Source organism: Dryas octopetala, chromosome 1, assembly GCF_963921425.1.
Source record: "Dryas octopetala chromosome 1, drDryOcto1.1, whole genome shotgun sequence".
NCBI classification, from domain to species: Eukaryota; Viridiplantae; Streptophyta; class Magnoliopsida; order Rosales; family Rosaceae; genus Dryas; species Dryas octopetala.
This window is the reverse complement of record NC_141366.1, coordinates 16,615,604-16,640,730: the sequence shown is the minus strand read 5'-3', so window position 1 is coordinate 16,640,730 and position 25,127 is coordinate 16,615,604. Positions and strand designations below refer to the sequence as shown.

The following is a 25,127-nucleotide window of genomic DNA, read 5'->3' as shown; positions in this document are numbered from 1 at the left end:
TTAACAGCTCGACTTTGGTAGCCAGTCAACAGCAGACTAGGCTTCTTGTGTATGGTTCTCTCTCTCTCTCTCTCTCTCTCTCTCTCTCTCTCTCTCTCTCTCTCTCTCTCTCTCTCTCTCTCTCTCTCTCTCTCTCTCTCTCTCTCTCTCTCTCTCTCTCTCTCTCTCTCTCTCTCTCTCTTCGTTAAGTCATCAAGTCTTAATGATATATGAGCATAGAGCACTGGAAGTGGAGTGGATAAGAAAAGCAAAACATGGTTGAGATAAAGCAATTTTACAAGTGGAAATTGATATCTAAATATTTACTATGAAAGTTTATTTATTATAAGCATGTTAAAAATTGTGGAAATACTAGCTTTTACACATTTGTTGTACTAATCTTCATCACCAATTGACTCTTTGTGTATTGCTCGGTTCTTAAATATTGATTTTCTTGTTTGATTTAAAGTACCCTTAAGTTTATACTTTTTTTTTGGCCAAGACCCTTAAGTTTATATTATTATTTTTAATTTATATTTAATTGTTCATGAGTTGATTGTATTACAGTAGACTTTAAACTAAGAAGGGTAGGTTCTTAAAAAAAAAAAAAAAAAAAACTCTTTATTAAGGCTATTTGGTGTTGTCACTGTTGTGAAGAAAAATTGGTATCATTATTTTTTGTGTGGTCATTGTGGTGTCATTATTCCAAAGGGGCTGAATTTTTTTGAGTGACTCAACAAGTTTATTTGGTTCCAGGTAATGATGATGCTCTCGAGTCTTGACGCATTGAATAATTGGCAAAAGTCTTCGAAGTAGTCATGTTCTTAGGAGATTTAAGATTTTATTATTGTCTACTTTATGATTTTAGTCTAAATTATAGATTTCCAGACAATTAGATAAAAGATTTGGTATTTTGAAAATGTAAGACATAATTTAGTTGATTATATTAGAAGAATTTTTTTTTTTTTTTTCAAATTTACGTTAAGTGAAGTTCAAACTACATCTTCAAAAGCATACGATTGTGGTCGTGACACTTCAATGTCTGATAGTAATTTTTAAACAACTTATTTTCTCATTTATGTGGACACACAAATCACATAAATTCACTTACTTGAGCTTAATTTTTGTGATAGAAACATTTAGATTTTGACATTAATTTGAATTCAACACATGGCTTAGAGATTGACATTAATTTTTACATTCATGCAGAATGTACATTGGCCCCTCCAGTAATGGAGCCAAGAATTTCCTATAGCAAGGGCCAACCAAGCAATAGGAAAAAAAAAAAAACAAACATTTAAGTACTCTACGAATGCTAGAACTCATATGTAGAACATGGAGTCATGGCCCTCCCGTCTATGCTTCGCCCCTGCCAAAAGCTAGCTTCCATCAACCTGGCTTTCCTAAAGGTCTCATTAATCTTGGTGAAGTTCCTCAGGAAATGGAGCTGCAAATCTCACGTTTGCTGGCCGCGCCACCACAACTGCGTCATCCGCAAATAGGGCTTTGATAAATGAGGGTGTTCTTAAGGGCCGGCGACCTGTCATTCGTGGATAAACATCTTCCAGGAAATAATAGGCATGGCCAGCAATCATTCCCTAATTCAAAACCAATCAGCATGAAAAGAAGAGATTAATACTTGAAATCCTTTGAAAAAAGAAGCAAGTTTTTAAAATTCTAATGAGAGGGTGTAAAAAGATCATATGCGAGGCATTGGATATTTAGTTGCCATCATGACTTGATAGAGTTTGATTATTTATATTATTTTCCATTTCCTATTTCTTGAAAACTAGTAGTAAACCCCATGATGACAAGTAAATATAAAGTCAGGTAGTAACAAAATATTTGTGTATGTTGAGATGCTCAATTCGTATCTCAATATTAGAATTGTATGATGAGATAACGCACCAAGAGATCCACCCAAGCGCTAGCCCCAACAAGGACAGAGAAGCCTAGAAGAACCTGGAGGAAAAATGAAATGGACATTACACTCGCAAACAAGGAGGCAAAGATTTTACCCATAATACCATAATTATTTTTCAGGAGAACTTGTCTCAGATTAATATCAAAAGATGAAAATTTTATTTCAATAAATAATGTTAAAGTTATATTACTAATAATTTCAATGAAATAAAACAAAAAGATATTTAAGCTTACTGACCCATGGTAGGTAAGCTGCTGTGAAAGTAAAGAGGCCCAGGAAACTCATATGTATGAATGGATTTTGCTTGCTCCACACATAGACCTGTAAGATAGGAATACAAAACAATGCCTTAAAAACAATAATAACATACCAAGCTTTGGCAACAAATCCAGTTTTACGATCAAACAAAGAAGTAACAAACCATCATGAATGTTAGTGAATTGCTTAGGAATATAATTTTCGCAAATGACTCTGACAAATAAGGTATCATCCCTCCAACAAGAACTATCCCAGTTAATACAGTGGCACCAAAAACGAGCATGTAAAAGAAATCAGCAGTCCTTCCCCTGAAGGAGTTCTCTTCAAGAAGCTTGCAGTACCGAGCGAGGAAGAACATGTGGAACATAAAGTCTAAGTCTGACAATGCCAAGAAAAACCATGTTAGGAAAAACCAACATAAGAATTGATTGATACAATAAACTCCCAATTGCAATAACAGTTAGAATGGCCTTCAGTAATAAATGGTAAACCAACAGCATTAAGCTAGAATTAGTAAGTTACATGGACTTCCTTCTTTTATATATTTTTAATGAGAAGGGATTGAAGCAAGAGAGGAAGGTCTGGAATGACAAGAAGCCTTCATGCAGGGAAGTCCCACATACTCCTAACAGGCAAATTGGCAGAATGAAACCCAACATGCAGATTGGTTGACTATGACAGCTAATAAAATGATGACTGCATGTGCTAAGCCTAAGACCTCAAAGTATTATTATACCATACGGATTGCCTTTTAGCACGCAACTATAATTCCTGCATATGTTTTTCCAGTATTGTTATTTTTTATATATGACAAGCAGGGTGCTTATTGAGTTAGCATTCTAGAAATAACAGCTTGATATCTTCAATGGACAGGTTTTGGAATACATGCTCTTGTTTCCGCTCTTTAAGTTATATGGGAATGAAAGAACTGTTGTATGTCAACATATAAGAGAAATCTACATAAAGCTGGAAACATTTATACCCTAGGTACTTTTTACATGTACAGGCTGTTCCGCTAAACTTCAATTAGCAAACACCTACACAGAGATTTCTCTTATATCATTTTCCGAATATAAGAGGAACTTTTAACACAGGACAAGATAACAATTTCGTTCCTAAGCAGTGAAGTTATCTAAAATGGATCTTAACAATTACCCATTTTCCGGAAGTACAGGAAATTAGTGACGAGGCGCCAGAATTGATACTGCTTGACCACTAGTATAGGATTCAAGTACAGATTGTGAGGAGAGATTATCTGCGACAGTTTAACCATTAAAAAGAGAATGAAGAGTCATCAGTAATTAAAGAGAAAGAAATAACCATAAAGAATTCCTAAACCTTCCAATATATCCAATGAAGCATTAAAATCGCAATAGAGGACAAACTCAAATGAAATCCGAAAAGGATCAGCCAAAACTTTTATAAATAATTAAAACAAACCCAATACAAATATGCCTTGATTAATTAACCCCAGCTGCCAGAATTAAAGTTCAATGACATGAGTCATTAATAATAACAACAATCGCATGTTTAGACACCGTAATAAAGTTCCAAACAATTACAAAACAAATGACATTTAACTGCCCAATTAAAAATCAAAGAAAGAAGAAGCCAATTCCTCAAATTCAGAAGAAACCCAGTTGAAAACGGACATAATCAGACATACCCATTTGCATAGAACCAAAAATTTCGAAGCTAAACCGTGAAAACGAAAACCCCATTAACCCTTAAAATGAGGTAAACCAAGAACGAGAAAGATAGAAAGTTTCAATGAGAGAGAGTCATACATCGAGGGAGCAACCGATATTTGTGACAACAGCGGCAGTAAGATAGAAGCGGGTGATGATAGGCATCTGCTTGTACCATTCTTCAACTGCTTGAGCCATGGCTATTATTCAATTGCAAGCTGAAGCAAATTCTTGCAATTTTCTTTTTCGGAGGTTGAATCGGAAGCTCAATTGAAGCCCAAAAGGGTTTGGGAATTTTGCAGAGAGATTTTAAGAGACGGAGAATTGGAGGAGATTGCAAAGAGAGAGGGTGCGGAAAGTGGAAGAAAAGACGAGACGGCCACAGACGGGTATTGCAACTTGTGTTTGTCTTGGGCTCACACCAAGGCGGAGTGACAAATGCTGTACGAATCAGAGCGCGCGTGGTTCTCACGGACCAACCATCTTATTCCTCCCTTGCTAGACCTGTAGATACAAGATAGTATCGGAGTTCCTTCAGTTTTTTGGGCTCAGCCCATGGGCTATAGTTGGGCTTTTGATCGTCATGTGGTTGAGAAGTCCATACACTACCAAGACCGACACAAGCACGATACAGTACAACACGACACAATGGGTTGAGCTGACATGAATACACTACAAGCATATGGTCCAGGTTTGATAGCCCATTAGGCACGGCACAACATGAGCACAAGCACAAGCTTGAAATACGCTTGAACTACGCACAACTCAATTAATATAATTTTGTTCTTTTTTCCATAAAATTTCAACAAAAAAATCAATTTCAAGCAAAAATGTTATTTTTTCTTGTAAGAAAGTAAAAATAATAAAAAGAAAAAAGCTCATAGGCCCATTAAAGTACAACATAAGCACATATGGATTGCGTATTGTGTCAATCCTAGGTCTTAGCTATTTGGTTGGTATGAGTATGATACAATTGTTAAAAGAATCAACATTATATATCACGAAACACAAATGGACATAAACTGAACCAACATGGCAAGATTTGTTTAACACCTCTGCCGAGTGTTCATAGAATGTTGTGGTTGTTTTGCAGTTTTGCTAATTGAGGAATGCATTACCTTCTCCTTTGACATTTTCTTTTATTTTGATCATTATGCAATAGAATTTTATAATCAGCACCGTTTATTTTTTAGATAACCCTTTAATCGAAAATTGTTTGTTTATGTAACAATTATCACATTAATAGATAGTTTTGGTAATAATTAGACTCATCGTTTGTTTATATAATAATAGTTACATAACCAAAAATTTTATAATTTAGTTGAATTTTTATAAATATAAATTTTAAAGAGTAATCTTAAAAAATAAACGGGTTCATATCATACATCGAAGAACGAGAATAATAAGACAAAAAGGTTGAAAGAGAAAGTAAATTAGGAAAGGTAGTTAAATTTGCTCAAACTCGTGTAAAGCCTCTCCCTTCCGGCACGTGCGACGCTTTAACAATCATCTCCTTTCCCGCTTCTCTCCCGCATTTTCAATTTCAAATCAAACGCCCCTCGCGTCGAAAATCTCAGACAAAGCTCAGAAATGGAAGGCGAAGAGCCACCGTCTTGTCCGTCACCGTTGCCGTACAAATACTCCTCCTCCTCCACCGTCTTCAAAGACGTTTCGAACTTCAAAACCCCAAAACGCCCCTCGCGAATCTCCAACATCCACTCTCCCTGCCCCCAATTCTTCACAGCCTCCAAGCAAACCCCGCGTACTTCTTCGTCATTTCGCCGCCGTCCCTCTCTGGCTCCTCCTCCGTCGAGCTCGTCACGGACCAAGGCCGCGCGTAAACTCAAGGCCGTCGAGTTAGAGCAGTCCCAGTCCTCTCGCAAGGCCCAAATTCAAAAGGAGCAGTCCCTCAAGTCACTGGCCAAGTCTCTCACTGTCTGGCTCAATTTCCTCTTCGAGAACCCTAAATCCTGCGGCTGCAATTTGCCGATCGATGGGGACCACCGCACTGGAACACCGCTCCCCAAGGGGAAGAGGGACAGCGATCCCCCCGGCATTGGGGTTCGGGTTGATGCAGCATGGCGGGACCCAAAGCGCCAGAGAGACTCGTCGTGGCGGGCCGTTGGGGACGAAGATACCGAGACTTCTATGGCTTTTTCGAGCTCCAAGTATTTGAACTTGCGGTCCTCGTTGAAACTTGTGTGTAGTTTTGATGATTTGACGCAGAGGATGAGACTTTATTTCAGCTTTGGCAGTTGCAAGGAGGTTTTTGATGTGATGACTCAAATAGCTAAGGTTTGGATTCTTATACTGCCATAATAATTTTCGTTACATGGTTTCATTTTAAGTTTTGGTTGCTTAGAAAATTTAGGACGAGTCAAAGAAAATGTTTGTGTGACTATCTCCTAATCTGTTTGTGTTCATTTCATAGTCCAATTGTTTTGTTTTTGTTGCTATCCTTAATGCTATATATTTTTGCTCGAATAGTTGAACCACGTTGGCTGACTGTTTTATTATCTCTCAGAATATTGATGAAAAGAGATTGAAGATGAAGGTGCATTGTCCCTTAGTAACTGATGTTGGGTTGAAGGAGAAGGCCACTAGGATCCTCCTGAGTTATAACCCAATTTGGCTTCGAATTGGATTGTACATTATATTTGGTGGTGATTCTTTGTTGTCTGATAGAGATGTTATTTCTGATGATGAAATCACATTTTTGAAAATGATCATTGAGAAGCAATTTTTTGCACATGCGGGTCTAGCAAAAGATTATGCTTATAACAAGATGGTTGAGGGTCTTTACAGACCGGGTTATTATGAAGCTCTGGGAAATGTCATTTTGAAGAGATTTCTGTTGCTTGTTCTTATCCTTGATAGAGCTAAATGTCAGAGCAGTCTTTCTCTTAAGTATGGTATTGATGGTTTGGATGGGGGTTCTCCTTTATTGTTTACGGTGCAATCAAGTATTAAATCAAGTCATCAGGTGATCCATGGTAATTATCGATTCACTCCCCTCTTGCACTTCCCATTAATGGTTTTATAACCATGCTTTAATCTTTATCAACTGTAGGGTTGACTTATCTCTCTTTGTGGCTCAAAACTAGATTTTCTCTCATCTGATGTCATGCTTGGAGAAGGTAATGTGTTAGCACATCTGGTGATTTTAGGGTACAAAGTATCTTATCAGCAGGTAGGTGGTTCATTCCATGTATGACACTCATTTGCATGAGATTTGGTACATGTGTGTGTGTTTTCAGTGTGTGAGGGAAATGAGTACCCTTTAAGATTGATATAGATAGACGGTCTACCTTAATGTGAAGGCATGAAGTCCACTGAGAATTTAGTGTAAACAAAATTATTTTTCCATTGTCTATTTTATTAATGAAATTTGTTACTGTGCAGTGTCCCCTTGTTGAATTTGACTTTCGAGTTACAGATTTATTTGCCGATCTTAAAGATGGGGTGCGCTTGTGTAGAGCAATTCAACTTTTACAAGATGATGCATCTATCCTCATGGTTGTTATTTTCATTCTTTATCTTAGAATGAATAAGCAGATTCAATTATTATTTAACTGGAAATTTTATATTATTTAGTGATTTCATGGTTCTTTTGCAAGTGCAGAAAATGGTTGTTCCAGCAGATACACTTAAGAAGCGCTTGGCAAATTGTGGCATTGCCCTGCAGTATATTAGGCAGTCTGGTGTTGTTTTACATGATGAAGATGGAATGATGATTGCGGAAGATGATATTGCTGACGGGGACAAGGAACTTATTCTTTCCTTGCTCTGGAACATGTTTGTTCATTTGCAGGCCCGTTCCTTTCCTCTCTCTCCCATTGTCTTAGAACTGTTGCATTGCAGGTTTAGGAATTTATCATTATCTACTTGATACTAACATTCTTCATATAACTTTATCATTGAACTTGCAGCTGCCTCTTTTGGTCAAGAAAACAGAATTAGCTGAGGAAATTTGCAAAATTTGTGGAAATGAGGTATGCCTGTATCAATGTGGATTAGTTTTTTAATTAGTTTCCCTGTTGGTTATATTTCTATCTATCTTTTTTTTTTTGGTGTTATTTTAAATTTTTGAATTGGTATTATCTTTACTTGTTCTAGAGTTGGAATAACACTCGACTTTTATTCATTCTTTTCCCTTTCATAGGATAATTTGATCAGTTTTGATTCCTCTTCCTTGGAAATGCTTTTAAATTGGATTCAGGTATTGCTTATTTTGGGATTTTTGTGGGTATTCATAGCTGTTCACAATTGAAATTAGATCTCTGACTGCTCTGCACTTGACAATCATTATCATTTCGGTTTTCAGGCAATTTGTGCAAATTATGATTGCAAGGTTGACTGTTTTTCTTCATTGGTTGATGGAAAAGCCATATGGTGCCTTCTAGACTATTACTTTCGTAAGCAACTTTGTTGTGCTTGGTCATCAAAGGTGCTATATTTTTTTTTTCCAGCCTTGCTGACTTTGTGAATATAGAGATATAGTTTCCTTCACTTCACTCTCATTAAACCATATTTATACAGGATCCTAATAAATCAAGTCACGAAGAATCAATCATGTTAGCGACTGATTATTCAGATGCAGTGCACAACTTTTTATTATCACAGAAATTGATGACATTATTGGGAAATTTTCCGGAGGTTTGTGCTAGTTTTCTTTGCTTCGTTCCCATTTGATAAAAAACGTCCAGTATACTTATAATTTTTCCAAATCTGGACCATTTAATTACCTATAGGAATAAGTAAAACTAATGTTGGAATTGCATTTAGGTATGTTATAATGTCTTATGGTTTGTAAGTTTGTAACACATCTTCTGGAACTATTTCAACAGGTTCTGCAAAGAAGTGACATTATTGAGTATAATGGTGCACGTAATGACCGGAGTGTGGTGATCCTATTGGTGTTCCTTTCATCTCAACTGATTGTCAAGAAGAATATGGTAATGCCTGATATTATTGTCGTGGAAGATAAGTGGATACAATTGTTGTCATACTTTAAAATTGATTATCTCCTTTGCAGGATCAGTTAAATTTCCATAAACTTTTGGGTTGTGATTGCCAGAGTCCAGAGAGAAAATTTTCATGTATGGGATGTTCTGTAAGACCCAAAGCAGCACACATTGAAGAAGAAACATATGACCACAGTACTGAAGGTTTCTTTCTATACTTTCTGGTAGTTGTCTTTAGCATAGGATCATGTAGGTAGAACTTGTCAGTTTTCCATATATTGCCAGTATGAGAATAGTATTCTAAACTTGTAGTCTGCAAAAGAGGTGGTACCAGGAATCTTGACAACTCAAAGTAGATAATCACATTTGGAACAAAATTTGCATTAATCTATTATGGATTGTCCTTTATTTTAAGCTTTGTATAATTTTAGGGTAAAGCTATGGTGCCTACTATCTACAAGGATGTATTACATAAGAAGTTCGTTGTTTCCTTTAAGGAGATCTGTTTTATGTAATCAATAACATCATTGAAAGAAATAATTTTCTATGAAGTCGTATCCTAATTAGAACCTTTTTATTCCTTTGTTGAAACTGATTGTTTAATTTAATTTAATTTAGTCTGATATTTGTGTATACAAACAGATTCTTTCAGAAAGTTTAAGGCCATCCAGGCCTGGTGGCAAGATATGGCTGAAAGGAACCATAAATCTGTTGGAAAACTGGCTGCTCTTACTTTGCATGGCCTCTCTACAGACCAAGGCAACAATAATATTCCAAGAGGTAATTAGTTTTATCTTTTCTAGTTCAATGCAACAGTAATTTTCATCATTATGCCATGTTTTATTGTTAGCAGTTTCTATGTCAGAAGTGGAACATTCTTGTCAATATTCTGTTAATTTATATTAATTTTTTTATTTTCTTATAATTTTGTCTGTTGGTACTATGTTCTAATGATTATTTTGTCAACTGTGGTTAAGTTTTCATAATTGTAATTATTTTTTGACTTCCGGATATCAGGCAAGCACAATGTTGCGTTTAATTCCTCTCCCTCTCCACTGAGTTTTCTGTGTCCAAAGTCAAATTGTTATGTGATTCATTTATTTATTTTCTGTTTTCTTCTTCTATTACTCAGGAGATTAGAGTTTATTGGCAAGCTATAATTTTATATGATCATTTTACTCCTGGTCCTGATATCATAAGTTGTAGTACGTAATATTTTCTTCCTGTTCCTTATCCAATACTTCCAGTAAATGCTGCAAAGAGGATACAGTCTCATTTCAGACGAGCTATTGAACGTCGCAAGTTTTTGAAGATGTTGAGTGCTACATCTTTTTTGCAAACAGTTGTGCGTGCTTGGCTAAGTGTGAGGCAGAAATCAGCTTGCATAAATTTCAGCACTACTCAAGTTCAAGAGTTTCCATGTGGTATCTTCTTCTTTTCAGCAACTCTTTCATTTGCATTCATGTATGGAATTTCACATGAACATGATTTACTTGGCTAATCATACAGAAAGGTGGAGACAACCAGAAACATGGAGGAGATATGCTATGTTCATTGTTGACAGACATGGTTTTGTCAAATTAAAGAAGTCGGTTTTGCTCATCCAACGAGCTGCAAAGAATTGGATTGTTCAAAGACATCAGGGTGGAGGCATTGTAAATCGTGATGTATGCACTACTGATCTAGTCAATGCTGCTATAGTTGTCCAAAGATATATTCGTGGGTGGCTTGCAAGGTCGAGATACATTCATGGGGTTGCTCTGATTGATAAAAATTTCAAACTGTGTGAGGAAAATGGTGCACATGATCTTCAAATGCGGGGAGCAGTTAAAATCCAGCTTGCTTGGAAGAATTTTTCTGTCCGTCATTCTCTTCGTTATCAGCACCTTGCTGCAACTAAAATTCAAAGTCATTTTCTTAGTTGGCTATTGAGGAGGCGTTTTCACATTCAAAGGCAAGCAATAATAAAAATCCAAAGTGTTTTTCGAATGTCAAGATGTTGGAAGGCTTATCAGAAATACAAAATTGCAACTGTGTCAGCCACCATCATCCAATCTTATGTACGTGGGTGTGTTGCCCGGAGAGAAGCCGATCAACGTAGGCATCTCATTGTTGCAATCCAAGTAAGTAGTTCTCCATCTCTTCTCAGCATATAGGGTGTTTCTGTTTACACTTTCCCTGAGGTAGCTCCCAAAGAGAAAACCTTATCTATATTAATTACGGTCATCTTATGTGCGAGTATATTCTGTTGTCCTGATATTTCTATTATCTAGATGAGCGCCTATTGTGTTCTTTTTTTTGTTGTGTAAATATTGTATCTCAGTAGTGTACTTAAAATGAATTCAGAGATACTGCCGTGGTTGGTTGTTAAGAAGTTACTTCTTGTGCCAAAGAGAGGCTGTAGTAAAGATCCAGCGTGCTATTCAATGCCTGAAATGTCGTCAGGCATTTCATCGCCTTAGACAAGCTGCAGTGGAAATTCAACGGATAGTCAGAGGGCAGATTGGTCGAAATAGGCTCTTAGGTATATTAGTACAATTTTCCCCACTGGTTACCCATTTGACTTATTGAATGTTGCATGTTCTAGTTGTGAGTTAAAATTTACTTCAACTTAGAAATGTTTATGGTTTTGGTTGTTGCAGGCTCTTCTTCCCTACGTCCAGTCATCCCCAATGGTTGTCTTTTAAAGAGCACAGGAGCCTTCTATAAGAGTGTCGAATTAAATATATATTTTTTCTCTGTGTTGAAACTGCAAAGGTGGTGGAGGGCTGCTCTGTCACTAAAATTCAGAACAAAGTCTGTAGTCATTATTCAGTCTCATATTCGAGGGTGGTTTGCTAGGCAAAAAACTACAAGAGAGAGGCAATGTATTGTTGTGATACAAGTAAGACATTCTATATTTGTTGCAGTTTCCCATATCCTACCTGTAATGTTTTTTTTTTTTTTCTTAATTTCTTTTATTTGTGATCTCTAATGTCACTTGATGCGGCTAAAGTGCGATTAGACATGCTCTCACACATATACTGGCTATATGTAGCTTTTGGTTAGTCTCAGTACATTCCTGATAAATTTGGTTTGACATGAATGCTGAAAGCATGTTTTAGCAGTTAGAACTTAGATTACTATATTAGTATGATAAATGTTTATTGAGCTGTTTCTTACAGGAATTGTGAAATTAGTTTTTGAAGTGATATATCATGTTAAATTTATCTCGTGTTTCATTTTTATCTTCTAAAGGGGAAGGTCAGATGGGCACAAAAGATTGTAGTGTATATAGTTGTCTTTGGCCGTTTTGTATATATTGATTAGTCATTATTTCTGGCCTTTTTAGCCCATAGTTGTCTGTTTTGAATTGGGTTGCTGAAATCAGTAAATTTTGTAAATTTTTTTTGAGTGACAGTCATACTGGAGAGGTTGCCTTGTAAGGAAAAAAGAGTCAGGTAGTCAGCTACTGGATTTGCGCTTGAGAGTGCAAAAGTCTGCCACAAATGTGGATGATAGCATGCGTATTATAAACAAACTTGTAGCAGCGCTTTCAGAACTACTAACAATGAAAACTCTCAGCGGCATTCTTCATACTTGTACCACTTTGGGTAAGTGTTTAATAATTCTGTGTTGCAAAAACTCCAATTCTTACGTCTGTCTAAACGAATGTGATGCAACAAGCTAGCTTGTGTGTGGTTTTACTTATTTTTGCCTTGTACTAGAGTTGCAGTATTTTATTTTTTCATCTTATTATACATAGATTGGTGAAGGCCCCAAGAACATTATGTGCAACATATTGTATTTTAGTGTATGGATTGATTGGCTTACCTGTTCATGGTTTGTCACTGATACTACATTCAGTTAATTGATATAATACGGTGTAATCTGTGGGATTTCAAATCAACGTTGTCTTCCAATTAATCCTACATGAAAAGGAATCCTAGCGTGATATACTTACATTAGAATTGTATTATATAGATATGGCTACAACACATTCTCAGAAATGTTGTGAAAGACTTGTGGAAGCAGGAGCTATTCCAATCTTGCTGAAACTTATTCGCTCAGCCAGCCGAAGTATACCTGATCAGGTGGTTCTAAAGCACACGCTCTCAACATTAAGAAACCTTGCTCGCTATCCACATCTGGTTGAAGTGTTAATTGATAGTCAACAGTCTGTAGAAACTGTTCTCTGGGAGTTGCTAAGGTTTGTATGCCTTTCATTTTGAAAGTTGAGTGTATAAGCCTTTTGACATTTTAAGCTATGGGGCTAATTTGCTTTATGTTCAGGAACAAGGAGGAGGGTTATTTCATTGCTTCTGAACTTCTGAAGAAGATATGCTCTAGTCATAAAGGTGTTGAAGCTGTACGCAAGTCACCTGCCCTTTTGAAAAGGCTACACAGTCTTGTTGAGGAACTTAGTAGGAAGGCAGCCAATGAGAAGAGGTCAGATTTTCAGCAAAGATCTTTTCTAACTATACTTAAATTCCCTGGAGTTTTGGGATGTTATCATATATGCATATATGATCTCTGTTATATCAGTCAACCTTAATCCCTACTTTCTTAATGCAGGAATGGCCGAGCTACAATTGCTAGAGAAAATACAGAGAGAAGACTAAGGGAGGCTGTTGAAGTTCTAAAAATGGCAACATAAAGCTAGGGTTTTGAATTTGCATGTCATGTGTAGAAGTTATGTTTAGTTAGTGTATATTTGGGCATTGAGATTGAGATTACCTATGAATCGTACCCCGTGTGTCATCATTTTGTTCTTCTTCTTTTTTTTGGCCACTTCATCATTTTCTTCTTAAATGTTATCAACTCGATGCTTGCATTTTCTACAGTAAATGTGGGAGTGGCATGTGAATGCACATGGATGACTTGGCCGAACAATTTACAACTTCTCTCTTTTATCATCTTGATTTTGTGTGTTGCATATTTTTTTAATTATTAATTAATTATTTAATTAGACAAGCAAACACAACTCTGTGTTAGACAATTAGACATTGAATCTTGTGGTCCCCATGGCTACTGAGAGTCTGAGACTGCCATCTGCAAATTATCTTCTTCAATTATATAGTTATGGTTCATTTACAGGTGCTGCACTTTAGATGCTCTCTTTTTTTTGTTCCAGATATAACAGTCCCTTTTTTACACCTGGTGAATTGCAGAAGCCATCTCTTTGGTGGCTGGAATTTATAAACTGGGGTCTGGATAAGATATTTTGCTTTGGCCTAGATATTTTTGCACCAGTATAATTTACCGAGGATTGCCCTTTCATAATTACGTAAAAGGCTTACTACTAAACTCCAAATTAGTCCAAATAGTTAATCAAGATCATAATCTTCTACATACAGACTAAGCACCAAAATCACTTTGAAAGATATGAATTTTGAGAGAAACCAATATAGATTCTAAAACGTTTGTACACAGGAATGCGAGAACTCAAATCCAGCACAACCCAACAAAACCTTAGCACCTAATAATGATAATATAAGTACCATAATGTTTGAGATCAATCAAGCTTATTCGTTTTCAGACAAAAAAAAAAAAAAAAAAGATCAATCAAGCAGCTCTTGCAAGAACTTCAAGCCGTTCTGGCATGTCAGCTGGGTCAATAAAGAAGCTCCTCCTCAAAGACCTTGGCACTGTGACTGTCAAGACCCCATCTTCATACCCAGCTGAAATTCGGTCGATGTCGACCCGACCCGGAAGCCTAAACTTCCTCATGAAGGTCCTGCTAGGCTCTGCAGACTCATCAGTTTTCTGTGTTCGAATTATGAGGTACACTGAGTCCTCCACTTCTACTTTTATCTCCTCCTTCCTCACACCTGCCCACAACAACCAAAGATGGACACAAAGTTTTATTCTAAGGACTCATAAGAAGAAAGTGAAAGAAGAAAAAGGACCAAAAGAAAAAAGTGATTACCAGGGAGGTCAGCAGAGAAAATGTGAGACTGTGGAGTCTCAGTCCAGTGCACATAGTTTTCTGGGGTCAAGTGATATGGATAGAGGAGATGAGAAGGGAAGACATATTGGAGAGGGTGGAAAGTTGGGAGCTCCATTGCTTTGTTTGCAAGAGGCAGGGTTCGTAATCAACAGTGGTATGATAAGGCGGTGGCTTAATAGAGAGGGAAAGGAAAGGAGGTAGTTGGTTGGCTTTTTATAGCCCAAGTAGGCCAAGTTGGGGTTGGACTTAATGAGGGAGGTTATATAGGCTATTCCCTTTCCTTTTTCGATCTTTTCCTCGTGATTTGGCTATTCAAACTTTGACAGAAGGTCATAAAAAAAAAACAAGGCGTAAAGTCACTGTTAGTCCATGAACTTTGCCGTAAGTTAGACTTTGGTTCTGTAATTTTAATTTGCAAGTTTGTAGAACAGTATTTTTATTTGTGTTGCCATCAGATCTAATTTGTCAAAACTAAGACAAAAAATGCTTATGTGGCACCATATGATGGGCTCTGAAGTAGACAATTTTAATGGATTAAATCTGATTACGACATTAATAGAAATACAATCCTTAAAAAATTCAAATTAAAATGGTGGGATCAAAGTACATAGACTAAAAACGTCTTTTGGCCAAAAAAACTTTAACAGAAGATCACGTAACATTGTCTTTCTATCTTTGGAAGTTGATAAAAACTTTGAGCGCTGCTATATGCAAGTCTAATGTCCTCTCGCTATACATCTCTTTCTCATTACACACCCATTTAACTTTTTAAAATTTGAAATTTCTCATAACACACCCCTCACATTACCAAACTACCCCTATTATATTCAAACTAATTTCTATCACCAAATTTTCTCACTAGTCACTACACACCCACCCCGCACTAACTCCCAAACCACCACACAACCATAGCCATTTTAAACACTTGGAGATATGCCCTAATTTCAAGTTTTTTTATTCAAATCTAAATATAAGGGTTTTCTATCTAATTTCAATAGTTTAATCTGTCACAAGACTCACAACTTTTTTTTTTTTTTTTTCTATTTGAAATGATTTGGACTACAAGTGTTAAAGGTGTAAGATTGAAATTTCGTGTTGGGGGGTGAACATGTTCGCGAGTCATTAAGTACTGGACTGTCGAATCTATTGGGTTCATTAAGCAATAAAATGCCGAATAGTTTCTAATTGTTCAGTAGATTGCTATCAAATGAACCCAATGGTTCGGTAGACCAGTGCTGAACCTTTTATCTAACAGAACCTTTCCTTCTCTCTCTCTCTTTCCCTTTCTCATTCATTTTCTCTCTCCTTCCTTCTATGGCTCTATCTTTTTCCCTTTCTCCCTTTCTCCCTTTCTCCCCTTTCTCTCTCTATTTTGTCCGGCCGACCACCGATCTGGAGGCCTCTGCAACAAATCAGATTGAGAGGGAAAGAGACAGAGATAATAAGAGTGCACAGGTTGAACCGCTGGCGGCGAGGGTGGGTTGATGGCATCAGCGGTGGCTGAGGGTGGGGTGTTTTGTTGGTTATTTTTTTTCCTTTTGTTCTTTATTCAAATGAAGGGGTGTGTGTGAGAGGAAGTGAGGTGTGCATATAACAATACTAAAAAATTTTGAGGAAATTATAACTTACACCCCTGAGGAGGGAGGCGTTGCCTGCCAGTGGGGGCAAGGAGTGGAGAAAAACTTTCATGAGATGGTCCTATACTCCTATAGTGTATATCTCTATCTCACCATGTGATGATACCAGAGATAGACATATAAAACATATCGGAAGGTTATATAAAAGTTTTTCTCGAGAAGTTTGGTGTCAGGTGGGGACTATCAGTTTTGGTTTGTTTGTTTTTCTAACAATTGAAGGTAAAATCTTGGCAAATAAAAAAAAAACAGTTGAGGGTAAAATAGGAAATTGCAGATTTTTTTTTTTTTTTTTTTTTGGGGTGGGGAAAGAAAACTGTGTGGGCTTTCTTTATGAGCCCCCAGTATGAACTATGAAGGCAACGATGGACCACAGGCCCAAATCCATTACAAATGTGCCACGCGAATAGATTACGTGCCTGTCCCTAGTTATCCCCTTATATTTAAAAAAACCTCTCTCCTCACTTACACATTCATAATTCATTCTCTCTCTCTCTCGCCGAGGACCGGGTCGTCCTTGCGGTTAGGGTTTCTTTCCCTCTCTCTCTCCGTCTCTCTCTCTAAACCCAGATTCACATACATCATGATGCAACCTGGGTCAGGTGTGGCTCCGTCCGCATTGGGCCAGCAGTCGGCCCAGCAGTATGGTCAGCAGCCCACTCAGCCCTACATGATGATGCCACAACCTCCGCCGCCAACAGCCCAGGAACCCACCATGTGGGCCCCGCCGCAGTCTCAGGTGGCCCCACCGCCGCCGCAGTTCGTCCAGCAGGCTCAGCCCACCAGCGCCGACGAGGTCCGCACGCTCTGGATCGGCGACTTGCAGTACTGGATGGAGGAGAGCTATCTTTATAGTATTTTCATTCACACCGGCGAGGTTCATTCATGGCCTTTCTTATTTATATTTATCTTTAATGTTAAAGCTCTAATTTTTATCTCTGAGATCTGTGGTTTTAACCCCGCGAAAGGTTCTTTTATTTTCCTTTTGTTTCTTGTTTATGTACTTTCCTGGTTCTTTATGATGTTTTATGAGTTGGATTATTGATGTTTGTTCTTTGTGTTGGTCATGGTACTGTTCTTTTTCTATATTTTATTCTTATGCATTTTATAGCTTAACTTAACAAAACTCTTGAGGCATCATATATGATTTTAACACTACTAATTATTCTTATCTTTCAGTTATTTTGAAATCCAGTGGAATGGTAAAGTGGGAAAAATTGAGAATAATACATTGAGTTACGGAAATACAATTAAAGATCATATTTTTTAATATTAGATTTTGACTCACAGTATGAAATTTATGTATTGAATACTTGAAACTAAATTAAGGCAGTGGTCCAACTATTTAGGAAACAAAAATTCATAGTCAATGCTCTAAGAGTGTTTCATATTCATCAATTATCATGTTTCTATAAGCTACACTTGCATATTTCTAAAAATTTATTTCTTTGTATTTAGATGGTTATGGGTATACAAATGTGTTCCCCACCATCATAAATATATAATTGGAGAGGTGCAGGGTTTATTGATTTGTTTTCTAATTATGTGATTGTGCTTTCAGGTTGTTGCTGTGAAAGTCATCCGCAATAAGCAAACTGGTCAATCAGAAGGTTATGGATTTATCGAATTTAATAGTCGTGCTGCTGCAGAAAGAGTACTTCAAACATACAATGGTGCCCCTATGCCAAATGGTGCCCAGAATTTCAGATTGAACTGGGCCTCTGCAGGGGAGAAACGCTCTGATGATACGCCTGATTACACAATATTTGTAGGAGACTTGGCTGCCGATGTGACAGATCATATGCTTGAAGAGATATTTAGGGCACGCTATAAATCATGTAAGGGTGCCAAGGTTGTTATTGACAGGCTCACAGGGCGTACCAAAGGATATGGGTTTGTTAAGTTCGGAGATGAGTCTGAACAGTTACATGCCATGGCTGAGATGAATGGGGTTCACTGCTCAACGAGGCCTATGCGAATTGGGCCAGCTGCAAACAAAAACGCTGGGGGCAGTCAGCAATATTCAAAAGGTATTTTCTTCATGTTTTTGTGTATGTGTGGCCATTTTGTTGTGGTTTTCGGTGAACTTTTTGCTGCATTTTGGGAGAAGAGAATAATTACTTTAACTGGATGTCCTGTCTCTAAGACTAGTGTTCCTTCTGTTACTTTTCCCAATGTGCATTGCTTACTTGATTATGCCATTGTAAGGTTGTGTGCTCCAGTTCTTATATGATTTCCAGTGTGCCAAATGTTACTTTTCAGTTGGCTAAGTTTGCTTCCTTTCAGCTATACTCTCGATGATGAGCAGTACTTTCCAAAGTCATTTAATTCCTATAATTTCTTTAAAAAATTTGGGCAAGGTAAATTATATTAAAATTTTGAGAACTTATAGAACTCCTGTTGTCTCAAAGCAGGGCGTCAAGAGGCTCTGTCATCTACGGGCCTGCTACTGATTTCAGCCGAAATGGTTTCCCCTTTAGTGCGTGGCCTCGCTTAGGTCAGTTTACCATTTAATGTATTGGCCTTTATTCTTATGTGGCATTTATTATGCTGCATTTTTGAATATTTAATTTTTTTTTTCCAGCTCGTTCAGTTGGTTAACTTTCAATGAAGTTACATTTTGTGACTATTCTAGTGTTCCTCCAGCATGATACCAGTTTCCTTTTAGAAAAGTTCTCTTCTGTTTTTTTCTAGTAACGTGTCCAAACATATAAATCGTTAATTCCTTATGCTTCGTTTCCTTGTTCCATTTACATTTTAGTTGAATTTGATGTTCCCTTTGTGGTCCCATATAGCTTAATTTTGATTAAGCTGTGTAGTATTTATCCCATGAAAAGGGATTCTGTAAGGAGTGCTTGTTGCAACTCATTGGAAATTCCAGGAACTGCATCTAGCAGGCTGGCGGCCATTCGATATTGCCTTCTAATTTATTCTTTGTCATGTTATTTGGCTAGGTTTACCATATTTGGCTAGGTTTACCATAATTTTCTAAACTGTACTGTATCAGATGTCCGTCTGACTGGGTTATCATACTGGTACTTAATCTGGGTTGGTTGATTCTTTGTTAAGTGATGTTTTTTGTTTGGTCTCTTAACCATACTGGTACTTAATCCGGTTAATCATAGGTTTTACCATTATTTTGCTTATATGCTGAGTTTGGTCCTTATTTTTATTGGTTTTGGTATGAATGCAGAATAAAATTTGTGACCAGATATTTCTGTCAGTAATATCTCATTGTTAAGTGATGGTTTTCGTTTGTGTAAGAATCAGCCATACTGATGGAAACTCATATTCAGATGAATAACCTTCTCTCTTTATCTATTGGTTTCATTAGCTAATCATACATCACTCACCTGGTTGGATAGGCATGTGCAGTTTCACACTATCTTTTGGTTAGAGAACATGCAGATTGTGATTGTTTAGTGATGGGAGGCTGCTGGCACTGAAAGCCTTGTCCTGCTTGTTATTTTTTACCACACGTGTACTCCTGCTTGTTGTTTTTAGTGAACATGTATGTGCATGATGTATGTTGGGTCGCTTAAACATTGGTACGAGGTGGTTACATGATACTAGTCCTGAGGCTTAGTCTTTGAGTTGTCGTTAGAATGTGTCTTCTGATTGACTTGTTCGACAATGCCACTCTTAAGCAATACAGTGAGCACCCCGTGAAAGAATGATTAAGTTGTATTAATGTAGTGATCTATCTTTTCTTGTATATTCATGTACTTTATGCATTATACTAAGTAGTTCTGGTATGGATTTATAGGATGTTGTGTTGGGAAAGATGATCTTAATTGTATTTTATTCAATATATTATTGTTTTTGTTTGATGGGAACTTGCAAATTTGTCAGCTTATTTCCTCTTGAATTCATTTTGTGAATTGATAGAATCAGGGGATATAAACTGTTATACTTCAGCTGGTATTAAATTTGATTTTTTCACATGCAGCTTCGTATTCTCCAGGTGCAAAGAATGAGAGTGATCCGAATAATACAACTGTGGGTACTTTATGCATTTTTCCCAATATGGAAATTACCATTTTAGCAACATGTCTGTGACTGATGATTTTTTCTTCAGATATTTGTAGGGAACCTGGATGCTAATGTTACTGATGACCATTTGAGACAAGTTTTTTGCCAGTATGGTGAGCTGGTACATGTGAAGATACCGGCAGGCAAACGATGTGGGTTTGTTCAGTTTGCAGATAGGTAGGCAGATCTGCTAGTCCTCTTCTTCAAAATGCTTTGGGATAGAATATCACAGAATCTAACTGTTCTGTTTTATGTTTACCATCAGAAGCTGTGCTGAAGAAGCTTTGCGAATGTTAAATGGATCTCAGCTGGGTGGACAAAATATCCGACTTTCATGGGGCCGCAGTCCTTCAAACAAGCAGGTGCTTTGCTTTAACATAACATCTTGGGTATTTGCAGATATCCCTGAACCTGACTGATAATTTCTCTGGTGGTTTTTTTCAGCCTCAGGCAGCAGCAGATCCAAGTCAGTGGAATGGTGGCTACTATGGATATGCACCTACCCCCGATGGTTATGGGTACACCCAAGTTTCTCAAGACCCTAGCATGTACTATGGAGCATATCCTGCCGGATATGGGAATTACCAGCAGGCGCAGCAGGTGCAGCAGCAGCAACAAGTGGGATATAGCTGAGTGTTGTTGAGCTTTTTCTGAGTGTTGTGGGATATAGCGGCTGATGATAATACTATGATACTGGTTGAGGCTGAATATCTTTCTATGTTTTTTGAGAAGTACTTTTTGGGATGTAATTTTGTATCGTGGAGATTATATGGATTATATGTTACTTATTCATGTAAGCCTTCTCGAATATTTCTTCTTTTGAAGTTTTGCAAGTACTGTTTTCATGAACCCTGGCCTTAAATTTACAACAATCTTCTTTAGGGGGGTTATGGTAATGCAACAATTTCATGCTGTATGTAATCTGTAGTGGTCAGACATGACACCCCAGGCCCCAATCCCGGGTCTAGAAGATTTCTATAAAGCTAGAAAGAAAGAAAACAAATGAGGTGAGTAAAGTAAAAGGTTGGGGATACTTTTTAGTGCAAAATTATTGTTTGGTGAAAATTATGTTAAAATGTTAAAATCTGATTGGTAATTTGATTATCTAATGGGCATAAATTATGACGATTTAATTTAAAATAAAAAACAATCTTCTCATGGGAAATTTTTCTATGTCAGCTGTATAGCAGTGCAATTAAAGGATGCATAATGTTACGGTCACATTTATTGTACATTGTATAATATTACGGTCACATTCATCATGGCCCCATTTAGCATTGAATAATATTATGGTCACATTTATCATCATGGCCCCATTTAGCATTGAATAATATTATGGTCACATTTATCATCATGGCCCCATTTAGCATTGAATAATATTATGGTCACATTTATCATCATGGCCCCATTTAGCATTGAATAATATTATGGTCACATTTATCATCGCCCCATTTAATATCGTAATATTACGGTCAGATACAAATTTTTTTAGTCCATAGTCAATGTCAATGGTTTCTGAATCTTGAGACTTGAGTGAGAAGGGAGTCCCTCGTTGAAGTTCTTGAACCTACACTTTTTATTTTTTGGGCTTGAAAAGTCCATTCAAGGCCCACAAGGCCTAGAAAATTCCCGAAGGCGTGTAGGCTTCTACCGTAACAATCAAATCAGCTCTGAGAAACCACCCTCTCTCTCTCTCTCTCTCTCTCTCTCTCTCTCTCTCTCTCTCACACACACACACGCGCGCGCATTCGTTGCTGCGACGCTAACCTCTTTCAACGGCTGAGAGTCTGAATAGCGAGGTGAATTCTTCTCTTATACTAAAGTGCAGAGCATATGGCATTCTATTCAGTTGATAATGTTTTGTGCTCTTAAGATTTTAGAAAGCTCGCTTTAGCTCTCTAGTCTCTGTTCATTGGAGTTTCAATTAGCTTCCCTTTTTCCCGCTGGACAAACAAACATTTATTTTTTTGCAATATCGTATCTTGTTGATCTTTTTGTCACTCTAATTTTCTTCTTTCCTGCCTTTCTTTCTAGAATTTGCCTTCGTTTGGTTTTTTTATTGTTTTCTCTGTAGTTTCATTGCCTTTTGTTGACTGTCAGATTACATTGTAGGAACTAGGAACTAAGTGCATTGTCTAGATTCTTTTTTTTGCTTAAAGAAATATAATATTAATAATAATTTCCAAATTGTGGTGGGAAGCTGTCATATGAGCATTGTTTTATGCTTTTGTGTTGTTAAAGATGGATAGGAGAAACCCATTTGCACTGTGTTTGGAATATTGCTTAGCTAGGTGCATCTAAATTTAGTGGTGGCTTCTTTCTTTCATTGTGCCCACAAGAAAAGGGTTCACTTGTTTATCAGTTTTTATCAGCTTATATGTCCATTAAGTTCCATTGTAACTATTTTGACAATTTCTGTATACTCCCTTAAAATGTTTGTTTAAAATTTAAATTGAGGATGACGCTGCTTTTGAGGTGATCTCTTTGAGATTTCATTTTTATCAAGGAGTAACTGATAACTTCGTAATTAATAACGAGAAACTAGGTACATTTGGTATCCTTTCTGGGGATTGATTTTTGTTTTCATATATGATATTTATAGATGAAAAGGAAGAAAATTTTGAAAATCAGTTTTTGAATAGAATACCAAATGCCCCCTTATGTCTCTGAGTGTAATCATTCAGCCACGTTAAGGATATTTGTATTTATTTATCTTGAGTTTTTATGCAGTATTAAAGCTCAATTACCTTTTTAGCTTCCTTAAAAAAATTTCCTTGCAGGGCAAGCTTGCACGATGGACATAATCTCCCAATTACAGGAACAAGTCAATACAGTTGCTGCTCTTGCCTTCAATACCTTTGGAACGATACAAAGGGATTCTCCTCCAGTCCGACTTTCTCCAAATTACCCAGAACCACCTGCTAACCCTACAGAGGATGCAGCAAATTTCGCTGAACAACCCAAGCTCATGAGTGCAGCTCTGGTTAAGGCTGCTAAGCAGGTACAACATGTTGCTGTGTTTGATAATCTATTATCATGAATTCATTGAATTGTGCCAATTAATCAAAATGTTGTTACTTAAGGGGGTTTGAGGTACCATCTTCTAAATGGATGGATCTTGCATGTAATGTTTCCTGAATGAACTGTGCTTTTATCATCCAAGATCCATATTTTATGGTTCCACAAAATTTGAGTTTTCGGAGAATTCATCAGACGAGAAATATTGTCTTGGAGTTCTATCTCAATCATTAATGCTGATTTAAGTTTTATGTGCATTGGTTTTAATGCCAATTAAAAGTTGTGTGTATAGTTTTGGACTTTAATGTTCACTTTGACAATGTTATGGTTTGGGTGTACAGTAAAAGGCATATTCCTGGGTATAACAATGAGTAGAATTTGCAGAATAGCAAATAATTAACAGTAGTCCTGGAGTTGGCTTATAAATTTCGTACAAATACTGAGAGGGTGTATGCTCACAAAGATACTTGAGTGGTATTGGCATAGTGTAATATTTTATGTTTGTATGTGGTCAAATTGTTAAAATAGGAACCTTTGGCATATATACTGGGTCCTTTTATCAGTATAATCCTTCTCGTCAGTATTTTCTTTCCCTCATGTTTCTGTCATTATGCTTTGATAACGTGAATAATATCTAATTCATCATTCATCCCCTTCTTGAGTGGTTCAACTAACATACCACCGCCTGATTCTTGCATAGTTTGATGCATTAGTTGCAGCACTTCCATTAGACGAAGGAGGTGAAGAAGCGCAGCTGAAAAAGATTGCAGAACTGCAGGTATGGGGGAGTTCACTCACGTTCTCCATCCAAGACCTGTATTTTCATATTCTTTCATTTGACTAGAGTTCTCTCTCTCTCTCTCTCTCTCTCTCTCTCAATTTTTGGTGAAATTATTTAGGCTGAAAATGACGCCGTTGGCCAAGAACTTCAGAGGCAACTGGAAGCTGCAGGTGTATCCTTCCCTTCCATCTTGCTAATTTTATTGTAATTCTGCTTTTTAGAACTCCTTGTACTTCATATACAAATTTGTCATGAGCTATTTTTTATGGTTCATGCTGCTTGTGCCAATTTGTTTATCTTTTTCAATTTTGTCATGACTTATGAGATATAAATTTAGTTGCTACTGTGATAACTAACAATTTCGATCATATTGTGGTGTCAGAGAAAGAATTAAAGCAGGTCCACGAATTGTTCAGCCAAGCAGCAGATAATTGCTTGAACTTGAAGAAACCAGATTAAAGACAAAGTGATTATTCTTGTCTTTCTCTTTTTTTTTTTTTTTTTTTTTTTTTTTTTTGTGGCCAACTTGTCTTTCTCCTGTTAGTTTGATTCTTTGTTCCCTGTCTTCCGTAAATGTTAAAAGAACCTACTAGCTGTAATCTGTGTGTCAGCTTCATTGTTCTATAAGATTGGGCTTCATAAATATTAAATGAAAAGAGGTGATTCATGTATATGCTTAGGCTTTTGTTCGTTTTTTGGTCGAAATTTGGCTTTTGTTGTTTAATCTTTCGCATGACCAAGACATAATGACCTCAAATACGAAGAATACCCATCTACTTGAGGAGGTGGTAACTGTGGTGAAAGTTTCAATTTCAATGGCGGTGGGCGAGTGTTGGGGACCATTGAGATTGTGGGTAAAGAGAAGCACTGGACGGTAGAGATGGTGTGGCAACCGTGCTGGGGAGTGGTGGCAAGTTAAA

General features: G+C 37.0%; 5 protein-coding genes across 8 annotated transcripts; 3 read left to right on the top strand and 2 right to left on the bottom strand.

The window, feature by feature from the left end:
- Positions 1-1,135: 1,135 nt before the first annotated feature.
- LOC147298572 (derlin-2.2) lies at positions 1,136-4,243 on the bottom strand. Its single transcript, XM_086245780.1, has 6 exons — positions 3,949-4,243; positions 3,317-3,416; positions 2,325-2,539; positions 2,141-2,224; positions 1,888-1,941; positions 1,136-1,577 (listed from the first exon to the last, which is right to left on the bottom strand). Exons 1-6 carry the CDS (start codon positions 4,045-4,047, stop codon positions 1,395-1,397), a joined length of 735 nt encoding a protein of 244 aa, XP_086101906.1. The 5' UTR covers positions 4,048-4,243; the 3' UTR covers positions 1,136-1,394.
- Positions 4,244-5,439: 1,196 nt separating this feature from the next.
- On the top strand, positions 5,440-13,549 carry LOC147298571 (binding / calmodulin binding protein). The gene is made up of 20 exons (XM_086229220.1): positions 5,440-6,144; positions 6,374-6,842; positions 6,954-7,039; positions 7,252-7,365; positions 7,472-7,660; positions 7,779-7,841; positions 8,012-8,068; positions 8,174-8,296; positions 8,389-8,505; positions 8,697-8,804; positions 8,885-9,017; positions 9,456-9,593; positions 10,061-10,237; positions 10,323-10,936; positions 11,160-11,337; positions 11,456-11,697; positions 12,214-12,406; positions 12,777-13,002; positions 13,086-13,241; positions 13,368-13,549. Exons 1-20 carry the CDS (start codon positions 5,440-5,442, stop codon positions 13,447-13,449), a joined length of 4,170 nt encoding a protein of 1,389 aa, XP_086085346.1. The 3' UTR covers positions 13,450-13,549.
- A 633-nt stretch (positions 13,550-14,182) lies between these two features.
- Positions 14,183-14,952, bottom strand: LOC147298570 (HSP20-like chaperones superfamily protein). Its single transcript, XM_086229365.1, has 2 exons — positions 14,722-14,952; positions 14,183-14,623 (listed from the first exon to the last, which is right to left on the bottom strand). The coding sequence occupies exons 1-2, from the start codon at positions 14,855-14,857 to the stop codon at positions 14,358-14,360; spliced, it is 402 nt and encodes a 133-aa protein (XP_086085491.1). The 5' UTR covers positions 14,858-14,952; the 3' UTR covers positions 14,183-14,357.
- Positions 14,953-16,845: 1,893 nt separating this feature from the next.
- Positions 16,846-21,417, top strand: LOC147298569 (polyadenylate-binding protein RBP45B-like). Its single transcript, XM_086246368.1, has 6 exons — positions 16,846-17,253; positions 17,938-18,406; positions 20,326-20,375; positions 20,455-20,585; positions 20,674-20,770; positions 20,853-21,417. Exons 1-6 carry the CDS (start codon positions 16,960-16,962, stop codon positions 21,039-21,041), a joined length of 1,230 nt encoding a protein of 409 aa, XP_086102494.1. The 5' UTR covers positions 16,846-16,959; the 3' UTR covers positions 21,042-21,417.
- A 678-nt stretch (positions 21,418-22,095) lies between these two features.
- MED21 (mediator 21) lies at positions 22,096-24,878 on the top strand. 4 transcript variants are annotated; one of them, XM_086256139.1, is made up of 5 exons: positions 22,096-22,207; positions 23,189-23,409; positions 24,127-24,204; positions 24,326-24,377; positions 24,590-24,878. In XM_086256139.1, the coding sequence occupies exons 2-5, from the start codon at positions 23,203-23,205 to the stop codon at positions 24,664-24,666; spliced, it is 414 nt and encodes a 137-aa protein (XP_086112265.1). In that variant the 5' UTR covers positions 22,096-22,207; positions 23,189-23,202; the 3' UTR covers positions 24,667-24,878. The 4 variants fall into 4 exon arrangements, with proteins under 4 accessions (XP_086112265.1, XP_086112242.1, XP_086112256.1 ...); XM_086256116.1 differs by having other exon boundaries at positions 24,326-24,411; XM_086256130.1 differs by having other exon boundaries at positions 22,110-22,207; positions 23,139-23,409; positions 24,326-24,411.
- Positions 24,879-25,127: the final 249 nt, after the last annotated feature.